At 37.3% G+C, this 15,825-nt stretch overlaps 1 protein-coding gene across 1 annotated transcript; it reads right to left on the bottom strand.

The window, feature by feature from the left end:
* Window positions 1-7,270: 7,270 nt before the first annotated feature.
* LOC107625587 (auxin response factor 9) lies at window positions 7,271-12,654 on the bottom strand. The gene is made up of 14 exons (XM_088503624.1): window positions 11,931-12,654; window positions 11,728-11,840; window positions 11,148-11,243; window positions 10,958-11,014; window positions 10,703-10,858; window positions 10,331-10,415; window positions 10,146-10,236; window positions 9,885-10,049; window positions 9,680-9,799; window positions 9,530-9,602; window positions 9,292-9,445; window positions 8,395-8,993; window positions 8,067-8,254; window positions 7,271-7,864 (listed from the first exon to the last, which is right to left on the bottom strand). The coding sequence occupies exons 1-14, from the start codon at window positions 11,965-11,967 to the stop codon at window positions 7,729-7,731; spliced, it is 2,070 nt and encodes a 689-aa protein (XP_088359750.1). The 5' UTR covers window positions 11,968-12,654; the 3' UTR covers window positions 7,271-7,728.
* Window positions 12,655-15,825: the final 3,171 nt, after the last annotated feature.

Raw genomic sequence — 15,825 nt, 5'->3', positions numbered from 1 at the left:
TTCCTTTTCTTTCGTTTTCTTCAAAAAACTTCTAAAAAAATTGTCTAGTGGTAATGGTTTCTTCGTTGTGATGGTGTCTTCCAACTGTCTGATGAAAAATAATGATAGTGAGAATATATTTGAGTGTGAGAGTCCTACACTGTTCTGAACTCGAAGAGCAAATTTGTTGTCCGAGTTAAAGAGTATGATATTGACGCACGTCAGCAATGGGGGAGAGAAAAGAGGTTGGTAGAGTTGGGTATAGGATGCTAGCATCGATAGAAAAATAGTGTATTTCGGTCTCGTCTGTTCTAGCTCGATGGCGATGAGCATGTACGCCTAATGTTTGACGTGACGGGAGAATTATGGTTGAACAAGTGATGAAACTTTTTGCGGAGGTTCGTGATGTTAGTGGTGGTGGTTCTGGCGGCTCGAACTTTGTATCGAATGACCCTCCTTTGGCACCACGACTGTTGCACTGTGCTAGTCCCGTGCAGGACATAGACGTTGAGGATGAGGAATCCGACGAAGAGTACGTTGCCGATAGCCAAGAAAGTGGATGACGATGATGACGACAATAATGAGTTCATACCAGAAACTCCTGTTGGTGGATCAGTTCAATACCTTTTGTCTACTCCGCATCCAATTCAAGAGTTATTATCTGTACCCAGCCACTACCATACATTAGATTTGGATGTGATACACGAAGAAACTCCGTATTCGAGTATGGGGGCCGATGATTACAACACCACCGATGGTGTGGAGTTTTGGGTTGGTTACAGATTCAAGAGCAAAGAGGCAGTGCTGCAAGGCGTGAAGAATTACAGCATTCAGAGAAGTGTCGAAGTTGTCAAGTAGGATCTGTTAAAGTACCACATATGTTGCCGATAATTTACGGATGGTTGTCCTTGGAGTCTCAGTGTCGCTCTCTGACAGAATATAGGATATTGGTGAGTTATAGTATTTTAGTTCCTTGTCTTCTTTGTTGTTGTTATTTTGGTTATATTTTAATTCGACTATTTTTGAAATGGTTAGGGAAGTGCATAAATTCGGCAGACCACACACGTGTCTGGCCCCCACCATGTCACAGGATCATCGACAGTTGGACAACAACCTCATATGCAGAATCATCTTGTCACTCAAACAGTCCAGTCCATCAGTTACTATCCCTGTTCTTCAGAGTACAGTGAGACAGAGCTATCACTTTAAGTCATCCTACAGGAAGGTTTGGATGGCAATACAAAAGATAATTGCGCAGATATATGGTGATTGGGAGGAGTCATACAATAAGGTACCGCAGTTGCTCCAAGCATTATAGAATTGTCTCCCTGGCACGGTATGTGACATCATTGTAATGTCGTACTATGATGGCCACTTGATGGTGCGCGACTGCTGTTAGTTCGACAAAGTGTTCGGGTCATACCCTCCCTGCATTGAAGCTTTCAAGAATTGTAAGTCATTCGTATCCATAGATAGCATGCACTTTTATGGCAAATATGGTGGAGTGTTGCTCATTGCAGTTGCACAGGATAGTAACAGTAACATCCTCCTTGTGGCCTTCGTCATTGTTGAGCCTAAGAGTACGGAGTCATGGTCCTTCTTCCTTACCAATATGAGATGCCATGTGACACCGCAAGAAGGGTTACTGATTATATCTGATAGATCCCAAGCAATCAAGGTTGCACATAGAGCTGATGACAGCCTCTGGAAGCCTCCTAGGGCACTCCATACGTATTGTGTCAGGCACATGACTGCGAACTTCATGTCTCGGTTCAAGTCAACCAATGGCAAGCAATATCTCATTAATGCTGGATACGAGTGGTATGGATGCTCTAAGGACGTCATCCCATGAGATGCCTGACTGGGCCGGTAGATTTAATAAGGAAATATGGCTGCAACATTGTGATGGTGAATGTGGGTTTGGGCACATGATAACTAACCTATCCGAGTGTATCAACACAGTTCTGAAGGGTACAAGATACCTACCCATTCCAGCTATCGTTAGATGCACGTACGAGAAATTGCAGTAGTTGTTCGTTTAGAAGGGTAGGGAGGCATAGGCTCAAATGACAGCGGGTAATCGATATTCACAGTGGCTACAGGCTACGGTTGAAAAGAATAGAGTGGGTATCCAGAAGATGCGGGGTTACACATTGCGACAGGAGGGCTTCAATTTTTTTGGGTAGAGAAATTAGAGTCGTTTGAGGGTTGCAGCCAGAGTTCATTCCGTGTGCGGTTGAGCTCGGAGACATGTGACTGTGGGTTTGCTCAAGTCACTTCATTTCCTCTGTCGTCATGCACTTCCTACTTGTGCTGCTTCTATCGTCGAGTAGGGCCATATGTTCATCTAGTCTACCTGCAGGAGTCTGTGTTCAAGGTTTACGAGGTAGTGTTTACCCCAATTCCTGTCGATAATCTTTGGCCAGTGGTCGGGGCACATTTGCGCCCTAATCTGGCCATGCGTAGAAAGGCAATCGGCAGACGAGTTTCTACGAGGTTTCATAGCGATATGGACAAGGTGGAGTGCCAAGAGAAATGGTGTCGTCTATGCTAGCAAACTAGTCGTACTCGGAGGGGTTGTCTGAATCAACCCACAGAGGATACTTAGCAGTTGCGTAACTTGTGCTGCATTTCATATGTATTAGAAGCGTGTTATTCATTTATGGTTACGTTATATATCGTTGTTATTTTGTTTTATTTAGCAATCGAACTGTCCATGTTTTATATTGTATAACAATAATTTGCATACATAACCCTAATCAAAGCATGGATAGTAACTAAATAAATTTGTTAAACAAGGTACATAAAACAAAGACAGAAAATAAAGGAGTACATCATCACTATATTGTAAAATTTTGGTACAAAACACTGTACTATGGAATGGTACAAGATAAACTACTAACTAATCTAACAACACGTACTACCAGTCATGGATGCTGGTCCCTAGGGTAATGAAGGTGATGCCCAGTGCCACAAGGGGGAGGCTGTGTCTGGCAAGGTGGTCTGTGACCTCTTGGGTCTTGAGGAGCCTGTGGTGGTGGAAGGGCCACTACATGTGACGGTGGCGGAGGAGGCTGTGAAAGGTACAGGTGTGCCTGATTAGTCGCCTGTGTCTGGAAGTGTGGTGGCGATGGTGGATACTGAGGTGTGGGAGTAACCAATGTGACGCACTCTCGTTGAAGCACTACAGCTCCTCCGAGGTCCCTCGCACCCCTCTCCCTCTGGGCAGGTCTCTAAGTGTCTGGTCGCATCTCCCTAGCATAACTACGATGATCTATGACATCTTGTGGAAGGTGGAGGACATCCTTAGGCTAACTAGGTATGAGCTAGACATCGTCAGGGAAGGTCGAAAGTTTGGGATCATCAAGCATATCCTCCCTAGACAGATGTCTAACCCGACAAGCCTGCTAGTACCAGACCCAGTACTCCTGTATCGGCTTGTCGTCGGCAGTAGGTTGAATGGAGTTCATGTTGCCTTCCTCAAACCGGGACCTGAATGAGTCGTACCATTCATGAAGGCGAGTAGGCCACCACACATCCTCTTCCCGTCCAGTAGTAGTCAGAAATCTATTGACATTAACCGGGTCGTCAGGAACTGGCTGCTCACTTCCGAATTGATGTTTCACCCGATCGGCTTGGTAAAACTCCACAAATTGAAGCATACAAGGGGGACGACAGACAACCAAGTCCCCCACTCCCTGTAGGACCTCACCCAGTTCGGAGTAATGTCATGTAGTCTGGGGTCGACGTACGGCGTCCACCGAAACTGCATAACCAAGTGTAATAGACTTATCAGAAGCAATTTAATCGTACTCAAACGTTTCATATTCAAGTAAGTAAAATATAATGTACCTCATCCAAATGCAGTCAATCTAACGCCATACCCCAATGCAGGACTCTCTGTGCATGGTGGTCCCTAGTCTGATGGGTCATCCCGATCAACCTGTTAACATACACAGTAATCAAATTGTGTCGATCTATGTAGGTAAAACTTGAATTGAATAAATAGAAATTGACAAGAATATCAAACGATAACAATAACCTCGCTGCTAGGGAAAAGTTCAAAATCTGCCTCTCAGGCAGACACCACAGTGGAATCCTGTGGTATATCCGCGAGACTAGCAACGGTGTGCATCCGGCTATGTCTGTGGTATTACGATGTGCTGCATGGCATAAGGAGTGGTACGTCTATGCAAGCACAGTGGACCCCCACGACAGACCGCTACACCTTCCGAAGTCAGCCAACAGTGGCAACCATCTGATATGCACCTGATTGTTGGACTTGTCAGTCATCAGGTAACCACCGATCAGCAGCATGATGTAACACCTAGTGTACTATCGAAGGGTGGCTGGATCCGTGGTATTCAGAGACATGTGTGGAACTATATCCCGAAGTCATGTCATCTTGATACTAAATGACTCCTTCCTCTAGGAACCCTGCTGCGGACCGTGTGGGGTCTGGCACCCAGGAGCTCCTCCACGTACTCCCATGTCAGACGCTGGTACCAAGTTTGGAAGTCACGCAGGCACCCACCCATTGGCTCCCCGACTATGCGTAACCCGAGGTGGTACGCAACTTCTTGCAGGGTGATGGTGCACTCATCCCATGGCAGGTGAAAAGTGCGAGTCTCCGGACGCCAGCGCTCCATGAATGCAGTGATCAGGGAGTTGTCAAACACAAAGTCCTTGAGCTGCACCGTGTTGCCAAACCTAGCCTCCCTCAGGTAAGGGACGATGGCGTTGGGGGTGCAAGTGTGTGACTAACCCACCTAGGTAATAACAAGCGAGGCCTCTGTTTAAAAAACTTTTATAAAGATTCAATTTCAAACTAACTTCTCTAACATGTTCAAATCCATTCTAACAAATCTAAAATGCAACTCAGATAAACATCACAACATAATAAACAGGATATTTAACTTTCACTATGAGTAAATTAATTAACTAACAAAAATATTTAATTGACTAATCAAATCAAAGTAATTAGTTATTTAACTTTCACGATGAGTGAATTATACACCTAACAAATATTACTAACTTGCCAAATAATCTACTTTATGTTACCTCAATATCATCCAGTTTACTCGTGTTAAAACATTAACTCTATAAAAGTTTCATAAACAAAATCGCATACACTTATTAATTTAAACAATAAAGATAGCACTAACCTCAAAGTCGATAGCTCCCGCAATGTGCCAACTAGCGTTCAGGCGGTTGATGTCAGTGTTCCGTGCCATAACGTCTGGAGAACTAATAAATAATTAAATATCAAGAAAACGGTGCGAGAAAGAGAGAAATGTGGGGGCAGAGTAGGGTTAGCGGCGCTATGAACAAATTTCATTTATAGGCGCTCTCCAACCTTATCTCCTTTACTATGTAAACGAGATAAGTATGACCATATCTTGTTTACTAACATGTTTGTAAATATGATACATTGTCACGTGTTCCTTTCTTATCTTGTTTACACTATATGGCTATACTTATTTTGTTTACACTGTAAACGAAATAAATCACTTAATAAAAATCAGTAAATACTCTCAAATTAACGTATATTTATAATTAAAATATTTATTTTATTTATTTAAAAAAAATCCATCGGTTTTATAACTATCAAATTGTTTATTTCGTCATCTTAAACAAAATACTCACACTATACACTTAAATTGGTCTTTCACATATGAACCACACAAAAAAGGTTCCCGCATAGAGTTTTAGATAAAAAATTTTGGTTCCTAACCAAGTTTTATTACTTTAAAAGTTTTTGAAGATTATTTTTGTAAGACATTTTGATATATTTAATATGTGTATTAGAAAAATAAGTTTCAAACAAATTTTATTATAAAGTAATTCAATCTTCAACAAATATCATTATAAGACAAAGTAGTCCTTCTTACATAAAGAGCAATTTGTTTAGAGAATTTTTAAAATAATAAAAATTTATCTAGAACCAAAGTGTCTAATTTAAAATTTTTTTAGAGACTAATTTTAGTGTTTACTCAAATACTTATATATACAATAAAATATCATTGTGGCAGCCTAATGACCAGTTAACAATTGTTCTTAAAATATGTAACTCAATTTGGTCTCTAAATAACTCTAAATTGAGTCATCTACATCATAAAATTTAGTCCATTAAAGACTAAATTTAAATCATATGAGCTACCTATTCAACTACTATAATGGCATGTCTGTCATATGGCTTAAGTTTTCTATGAAGAGAAAAAATAATTGGACCACATCAAACCTTTTCAAATGTTGAATTTGGATACATATTTCACCCAACAACCTAGTCTGCTATACCATGTGTGATGTTCTATTTGGAGATTAAAGTTGGTACAGTATACTTGGCATTCAATTCAAGTTGACCCTTGGCACTGCCTAACCTAATTATGAACTTTCATTTTTCTGACACAGGCCAAACAATTCTTGGGTTTTGGTTCCAAAAGATATCATGGGAGGGGAAAAAAATCCATTAATCAAATTATATAAAATTAACTATGCATAGTTGTATGCAACTTTTTAAAGAACATTTGATACCATCCATCAATAGAAACAAGTACCACATTTAATTGATGAAACTTTTACTCCTATTTACATTGTCACATCAAACACAACTGAAGGTGAGTCTCTGTCTTAACTCTTTAGACACCAGAGTTGATAACAATTATTGAGCATAGTTATTATATATTTAGAGTTTAACCAACTCTGTAATACATAAGAATTTCATTTAATACTTCTATCCACCAAAGACTCGCATTTAAATGAAAAAATATTATTCATATTAAATATGAAATACAATGACATTCTCATCTAGAGATAAATAGACTTTAAATAAACATAATATCTCATTTAAGATTTAACATAAGCACGCATAACACAGTTCTTGATTTACTTTTCAAATGAGTCCAATGCACAAGGCACTGAGAAGCAATTCAATTCACAAAACATTGGGATTAAATAATAGGGTACAATTTGATTAGTAATGTAACCAAAAGCATTCTACCATATGGATTTACTACCACTACTTTTTACAATTGAAAATTAACTGCAAATATTCTGGACATAGGACCTCAAAATAAATCATGGGCCTGTGTGGTGCCACCACCTGCCAGAAACAACCCAATTTGTCAGGGGGCAAAATCAGTGCCTCAGTGGTGCAGTGATGGCACCATAAAAAGCCACCATTGGACCACAGTACCCTCTGAACATGAACAATGGCAATAAAAAACTTCCAGCAATTCAATGCAATAATTCAAGTTCAGTGATGACACCATTTGACTCACCAAGATCAGAATTTAGAAGTTCAGAATAGGGAATCTACCACACTATGCATTATAATGCAGAATTCAGCACAAATAATATTAGCCCCTTTTAACAAAAGAAGGCAATTGTTTTTATTAAACATCAACCCTCCCCAACATTTGTTTTCCCACTTAAACTTCATATTCACATATGCTACCACACCTAATAAATTTTTTCCATCTCCCCCACTAATTTTATTATGGTAATAAATCTACTTTTTTCTGGGGTCTCTTCTCTAGCACAATTAAATAACCTGCAGTCTCTACAAAGTGGAGTTACAATTACCTAGTGTTTCATATCTAAATAATAACATGAAACTTTGGCCTAGCCCAAAATAGGCCAACTTCTTTGCCACCCAGCCCCCACAAAGAACCAATAATTGCAACAAAGGATCCACATATTGGAAAAGAAGACAGGAAAAGGAAAGTCAGTTTTTTTTGTTTTCCTTTCTCATGTTTCAGCAGTTTCTGAACTTATTACAGTGCCTTCTTCAATTGAAGAGATTGGTAGTTTGCTTCCTGTGCTCATCTTCTTCACATCTTGACTGGAACAGATAAAAATTCTCCTAACCATGTGGCAGAATTCACTGCAAGAAAATAATGGTGACAATCAAAATGGTTAAGTGCTAATTTTCAGAAATAGTTACACTATTGATACTATATGCACTTTAGCATTTTTCTTCTCCCACTTCCAAATCCTTAAATTTTTTTCCCGGTAATATTGTCCCTATAACTTATTCTCTCGTGCTTGCATCACTCCCTACTTTAGTTATTTAAGAAAATACTCACGGCCATGGATCGTCTCCCACCAGCATCATATCTCCCTCATCATCAGTGAAGACAATTTCCCACTTATTCCTGTCTTGAAGCTGCCCTTTTATGTCGAACAACTCCTCCAATTCAACAATAAGATGCTCATAGCCATCCAACATAGTCAGATCCACGGCACGACCTACTGCGACACCCTGCATTTGAACCTTCCACAGGTTTTGGAAACCAAAGAAAAGCTTACTTCAGAAAAAGTTCGAGTTCGATATACCCAAAAACAAAATAAGCTTACTCAAATCTTAATTTATTACACAAAACGAACAAACAAATCAATGTTCAAGTTCGATACCTTGGTGCGACTTCTGCTACATATCTGCTTGCTCTGACTCTCTTTTGGCGATACTTGCTGCTGCTCTTGTTTCTTCTCCTTACCAGTCTTCGAGGCATCAGACTTTTGACCTGCCTCAGTTTTGGAAACTGTGCTCACACAGCCTTCAGAGGTGAAACTGTGAACGTTTACCGCCTGTGCAGCCGCCTTCTCTACAGCAGACGAGTTCCGGGAATGATCAATAAGGTCAATGCCAAAAAGTCGACAACTCGTAGCAGTCTCAGCTTTGTTTTCCTTGTCAACCTGATCATGCACATGATCATTGTTCAATCTAGACGAGTGTGGATTTGGAGCAGGCCAAGCTGAGACGCTCTTGCTGTCATCCATTGTGTCCTGAAATAATTGCGAAGGACAAGAAGAATGGGGGGAAGATAGCCAACTTCCTTCTGTCTGATTCCTTGACATCAGATTGCTGTTGCTTTTACTATTCATATCGATCTGCTTATGATGCCACACGCTGGTAGTATCACTCCTTTTACTTTCGGCCATCACACTATGCTGTGTCATATCAGCCTGTGTAAGACCTGAATCCCAGAAAACTGAGGCAGCCGATTGGGTGTCTGGTTTGAAAGCAAAATATAAAGGGTCAAAATACAACTCAATAATAAAAACAGAGTTCTTAGAAGAGTGAAGTACACAAGATACCCACACAAAAGGTCATGTCACTAACAAAATTATACATGGAAGAACAAAATTTTCCTAGTATATCCCATAAGGCTTGATTTGCTAGACAAAATTCACCCAAATATTTTATGTTTATGGTTTGAAATTTTGTTCTTCAATGGGTGATTTTGCCAACGCCAGCAACATGATTTTGCATAAATTTTCATATTTCACTCATTAGAAATAATTCCTCACCGAGATCGGGATGTTCACTTGGTGGTCGAGGCCTTTTGGCCTTTACAACAGCAGGTTGAACTGAGGATGTAAGAGCAGGAGCCACGTAGGGTTCCATCTCCCATGGGGAAACCCTATCAGGTCTTGGAACAGCTGCAGGTTCATCCCATTGAACCTGTGGATTGACAAAATGAGAACAAAAAAAAAAACACAACCACCATAAATAAAATGAACAACTGCAACCGAAAAATGAGAATACCTTGAGTGATCGCCATTTAGAATTTTCCCAATGAGGAGATATATCTTCCAATCCAACAATGGTACCCGAAAATCTGATCAACCATGTATTAGAATAGCTATGCTAAGAAAAGTTTAAACTTACACAAGATACAGAAATCAGTTTTGCTACCTTTTATCAGTGTCTGTAGAATCATCCCCTTCGAACCTCATCTTAAACCTCATCCCAACACTAAATTTGTTGTTGACAGCATCCAAATACTTGTTGAGGCTGATGATGAACTGGCTCGTGCTAAAGAAACCGAAAATTCCATGTCAACAATCATCTACTAAATATTTATAAACTATATAGTTCTTGAAATGGTAAAATTTTTTACCGTGGCTTATAATAAACTACGAAAAGTGTCTGAGTAGCAACAGCATGAGAGGCAGTAGCAAGCACACCGAGGTGCATGCTCTGACTGGAAATTACAGATGATGGCATGTTACTCTGCTGACGAGCAAGACGGCGCACTCCTACGCGCAATTCCCCATTCTGCCCTCTGTCCAAGACAACTTATTTTCATTAAGGCCTCTATATAATAACAGATACAGTAGAAGGTTGCTGAACCATACACAAAAAACTTAAGTATTGTAACCTCAAGAATACAAAGGTGTCTCCAGCAACCAATCTTTTGGAAGTCACAAAAGTACTCCACCCTGTTGTGAGCAAGTGTCTGCGTGGTTGACCTGATCAAACCGAAAAACAGTTCAAGGGAAAATCACTAGGCAATTACATGGTTGAATCACAAAGACTAAAATGAAAACCTCTCACATCATTTACCTCGAAATATATGCTTGAAGCGCCATTCATAACCATGAAGATCCTTCGCAACCAATTCCTGAGTCGGTGTTGGTTGGGACATGTCCTAATTATAAATAAACAAATAAATATATAATTCCTGAAAATTTATTCCAAAAATCACTAATACTGTAGATGTGTTTGTTTCAACTTCTGTAAAAAGTGGTTCTACAGCTAACATCTATTATTCGATTGAAAAAACTGAAAATTGATTTTTCTGAAAAGCTACTATTTTTGCTCCTACCAAAAAAACTAAACTAAAACTTTGTTAGCAGCAAAAAAAACTTAAAAAAAGTGATTTCCGGGCAAAATAAGTTGAAACAGAAGTTCAATAGTTGAAAGTAGTAGTCTTACCAAAGCAGGAAGGCACTCTGTGGCATGTTTCCTGAGAACAGAAAAGCCGCCATGGGTGCTGGTATCTGAAGCAGTTAAAACTTTGGAGAACGAGTGAACTGTGGGCCTTGTTGGTTCAGCAGGGGACGGATCGGGGCTCGTAGGCTCATCAGCTTGCTGAAAATTTGTTCTGTTAGAATCTAAACAAGCACAAAAAGAATCTAAGGTTGACCATGAAAAGTGTTGAAATTCCAAAAGTAGTAGCAACATCCTTACATTAGATTCCGGCACCAAAGTAATCTGTGCATAAACCTCATCAGTTTCTTGTTCAGCCTGATGAAAACATGTCAAAATCCAAAGTGTTTATTTCCTTTACATTAGATTCAATCTTTCATGTATATATCTAAACTCGAATGAAGTCCAACAAATTAAGGAGAAAAAAAGTGAGTGTTAGAGACAAAATTACCAGTAAATGAATGTTCACGACGCGACAAAGGATCTTCGAGGGAAGTTTGAACAACGGAATCCTCTGATTCAATTCCTGATTCGTTGATGCCTCTAACTACACCAAGAACAACAGAAACGATTAAACACAAAATAATAATAATAATAATATTAATAATTATCAAGCACAAAAGAAAGATTATTTTCCATTTCCAGGTAACAGTTTTCCGTTCTCGTCTCTAGCTACACAACCAAAATCCAAGAAACAAATTTAAAAAAAATGAAAAATAAAAAAAAATAATAATAATAATAAACAACAGGAACAATAATTATAACAAGCCATAACAAACTAAGGCATACCTAAAAATTTAATTTTCCGACAGTATTAATTTCCAGCTAAGAAAAGCAAAAGGGATCTAGAACACACAAAAAATAAATACTAACAATAATTACAAAAAAAAGGGGGGAATTTTGCAAAGTAAAGGGTAAGAAAGGAAGCAAGGGGGAACAAAAACAAGAAGAAGAAGAAGAAGAAGAAGAAGAAGAACAATAATAATGATAATTGAAAGTAGAAGTAATAATAATAATAACGAGTGACTCACTTGTTCCATGTGCCCCTGAGGGAAGTAGAAGACCCTCTCTCCAACACGAGGAACGTCCACCAGTGGTCCCGCACATGCCTTCCATAGCTGCGAATACAGCTCATCTCCACCCCCTGCTCCCCCCAAAACAAATTACAAAAAAAATTACAAAAAAAAAAAAAGAAAGAGAGAGAGAGAGGTTTGAGAAAAATTCGATTCTTCACCTTCGGCCGAAACATTTGACCCGCGATTCAACATCATTTCAATTCAACAACACCAAGTCAACAAGAAGGCTCAGAAGCTCCCCAAAAGCTAAACACAACGGTAGAAGAATTTTTGTTTTTGCCTCTTTATTCCTTCAGATTGTGACCAGTATGAATCCTTCTCTTCCTTCCACGGAGGGAAAGAAAAGAATATAGAACAAAATGATAAAATGGTTGAGCACGAGTTTTTAATGTGTTAGATCCCGTTCCCACGAGCCACACGCAAACGAAACGACTTTTTGGAGCTGAAAAGACCAGAAAGTGTGCAATCGTAAGAGTATGAATAAGAAGGAAGGAACGGCGGTTACAGAGGGGGAAAAAGCGGTTTGGGAGGTTGTTATGGTTGCTTCTTCAACGACGCGCTGTCTGTGTGTTTGTGTCTGTGTCTGGAATCTTTTTCTTACGGCCAAAGGGAAACGGCGTTACTCCGTGTGTTGGAATATTATGACCAACAACACACACAAAAGCACACCACACTCTTTCTCTCTCTTCTCTCTTCTCTCTCTCCTCGGTCTTCACCTTCCTCTCGGATCCACACATCACACACCTCTTTTGTTTATTTATACACCTCTATTTCTCCTTGTTATTGTTTTAGTTGTAGTTGTCTTTCATTTTTTTTCTTCCGAACGCCATAATTTTTTTTAATGCAATTGTTACTTTTTTTAGGAGGAGGTAGTAGTACTACTGGTACTCTGAGTAGCAATTTAATATTTAAGGTATATATTTTACATTTTACAAAGAGTAAAAACTAAAAAGATTTAAAGTATTTATGTTGTCGTAATATTTTTTCGTCTCATGAGTCATGAAAGCAACTCTAGAAAATTTTGTTATATTGAGTTATTAGTAGTGAGTTTCTAAAAGTAACTCAAATGATGTGTTATATGCTATTGTAGATTTTTATAAAATATCAATGATATTTTATCAAATAATTATGCCAGGTGTTATGAAATATGTGTTAAAATATAAATATAAATTAAAAATAATTAAATAATATATATTTGTATAAAAATATATTAGTGATTGATTTTGATATATAAATAATATTTTTATTTGTCAAAATATCAATAATATTTTCTTATTTTATAATTAAAAAATATTTTTTACAAAATATCAATGATATTTTATATTATTATCGTAATAATATAAATTATTGAAAAGTCAAATATTCTCATGTTTAATATTAAAATAATCATATGTAAAAAAATTATCCAGTAACTCTCTATTAATTATTAAGATATCCTTTGTTATTATGTGTCCAAAGTTAAAACTTAAAAGGTAAGCCAAAACTATTATGTGTACCTACAAAATAAGTCATCAAATTAATTATTATATATCTATTATATGTTAGTTAATTTATTTTTAATATATATTTTATATTTTAATATATATTTTATATTAATAATTAATTTAATAATAAATAAATTAAACTTTGGAATAATATTAAATTGACATAAACAGAACAAAAGTACATTAAAATAATATAATTTAATTTTGATATATTAATTTAATAATGTTATTTAATTAGATTTATATATTTAGATAATTTTTTAAATATTAAATTTAAAAATTAATTACTTTTATTAATAATATACCATTAGTTGTTTATGTACAATTCTTTTTACTGATAATATACGAAAATTAGATTCACATAGATAATTACCATAAATTTTTAGGACCAAATTTTTTTTAAGAAAAAGTATTTTCATATACTGTAAAAGAGGATAAAAAAGACTATAAAAAATCATCAATAAACCAAAAATATTACGATAAACATTTAATTTAGAAAGAGTGCATAAATTAAATAAAGGAACATGAAAAAAAAAAAACATAGGAATTGTTGTGAAATAAAAGATATATATAATAGAGATGTATAAATAGAAGACTCTAGTATTAAAATAATTAGCTCAATAATAATTTATATATATATAATAATATTATATGTAAAGAGTAATAGAAAATAGAATTTAAAATACTTATAAAATAAAAGAAGAGAAAGAATTGTAGTAGAAATATAAAGAGAAGAGTATTTGATTGTAACATAAAGAGAGAAGTGATTTTATTATTTGCTTGTGTTTCTCTCGGAGGCAAAGGCCTCTATTTATACACATATTGGGAGCTTAATTTCAACATGCATTTAATGTCATTCCTTCTTTGAAAAAGTGAGTTTTGCATGGGAATGGGCATCCACGTTGTTCGTTCTTATCACAACACTCCCCCTTGGATGCCCATTTAGGATTATTGCCTCATTAAAACCTTACTAAAGGAAAACCCTGTGGGAAAAACCTTAGTGAAGGAAAAAGAGTACAATATCCTTTGTGATGGGGACTGCCTCATTAAAAACCTTGTCAAGAAAAACCCAATGAAAAAAAAATCTGACCAAGGGAAAAAGAGTACAGTCTCCCCCTCTTGTCGACATCAGTTGATGTCTCGAAATCGGCGCATCCCAATCTCATGTACCAATCTTTCAAAGGAGGATTTTGGGAGTGACTTCGTGAATAAATCTGCCAGATTGTCACTTGAACGGATCTGTTGGACATCAATTGTCCCTTGATTTTGAAGGTCATGAGTGAAGAAGAATTTGGGAGAAATATGCTTTGTTCTATCACCTTTGATGTATCCACCCTTAAGTTGAGCAATGCATGCTGTATTATCTTCAAACACGACAGTTGGAGCAATCTTATGATCAATTAGTCCACATGATGACAGAATATATTGAATCAGACTCCTCAGCCAAAAACACTCGCGACTAGCTTCATGAATCGCCAGTATTTCAGCATGATTAGAGGAGGTTGCTGCTATCGTCTGTTTCGTGGACCTCCATGATATAGCTGTACCACCATATGTGAATAGGTATCCTGTTTGAGACCTCCCTTTATGTGGATCAGACAGGTATCCGGCATCTGCATAGCCAACTAGTTGTGACTTGGATCCATAGGGATAAAACAATCCCATATCAACCGTCCCATGAAGATATCGAAAGATTTGTTTGATTCCACTCCAATGTCTTCTGGTTGGAGAGGAACTATATCTTGCTAGTAAATTCACAGCAAATGATATATCGGGTCGCGTATTATTAGCAAGATACATTAGCGCTCCAATGGCACTAAGATATGGTACTTCAGGACCAAGGATATCTTCATTTTCTTCTTTAGGACGGAATTGATCTTTTTTCACATCCAAAGATCTTACGATCATTGGGGTACTTAATGGATGTGACTTATCCATATAAAATCTTTTCAAGATCTTTTCTATGTAAGTTGTTTGATGAATAAAGATCCCACTTTTTATATGCTCAATCTGCAGGCCGAGACAAAATTTAGTTCTTCCAAGATCTTTCATCTCAAACTCTTCTTTTAGAATTTTTATAATTGTTGGAATCTCTTCAGGAGTCCCAATGATATTTAAATCATCAACGTACACAGCAATTATAACGAATCCAGATGCAGATTTCTTTATAAAAACACACGGACAGATATCATCATTCTTGAATCCGTTTTTGGCCAGATACTCAGTAAGACGATTATACCACATTCGTCTAGATTGCTTTAGACCATATAAAGATCTTTACAATTTGACTGAGTATAACCCTTGCGAATATTCATTGGATGGTTTGGATATCTTTAGTCCTTCAGGGACTTTCATATAGATATCACGATCTAATGAGCCGTATAAATAGGCTGTTACCACATCCATTAAATGCATATGGAGTTTATGATATGCAGATAAACTGACCAAATAACGCAATGTTATCGCATCTACTACGGGAGAATACGTTTCTTCATAATCTATACCGGGCCTTTGTGAAAAACCTTGTGCCACAAGTTGGGCTTTGTAGCGCACAACTTCATTTTTCTCA

Source organism: Arachis ipaensis, chromosome B2 (genome assembly GCF_059453495.1).
Source record: "Arachis ipaensis isolate K30076 ecotype BB chromosome B2, ASM5945349v1, whole genome shotgun sequence".
Classification (NCBI taxonomy): domain Eukaryota; kingdom Viridiplantae; phylum Streptophyta; class Magnoliopsida; order Fabales; family Fabaceae; genus Arachis; species Arachis ipaensis.
Note: the sequence above shows the minus strand (reverse complement) of the source record. Positions and strands in the feature narration are given on the sequence as shown.

What these genes read in the sequence shown, in the direction of transcription:
- LOC107625587 (XM_088503624.1), bottom strand. Translation starts at nt 11,967, where the DNA reads ATGATGTTGAATCGCGGGTCAAATGTTTCGGCCGAAG. An exon ending in GTAGCAGAAGTCGCACCAAG is followed by an intron (nt 8,255 to 8,394) that starts GTATCGAACTTG and finishes AACCTGTGGAAG; the next exon opens with GTTCAAATGCAGGGTGTCGC. An exon ending in GTGGGAGACGATCCATGGCC is followed by an intron (nt 7,865 to 8,066) that starts GTGAGTATTTTC and finishes ATTTTCTTGCAG; the next exon opens with TGAATTCTGCCACATGGTTA.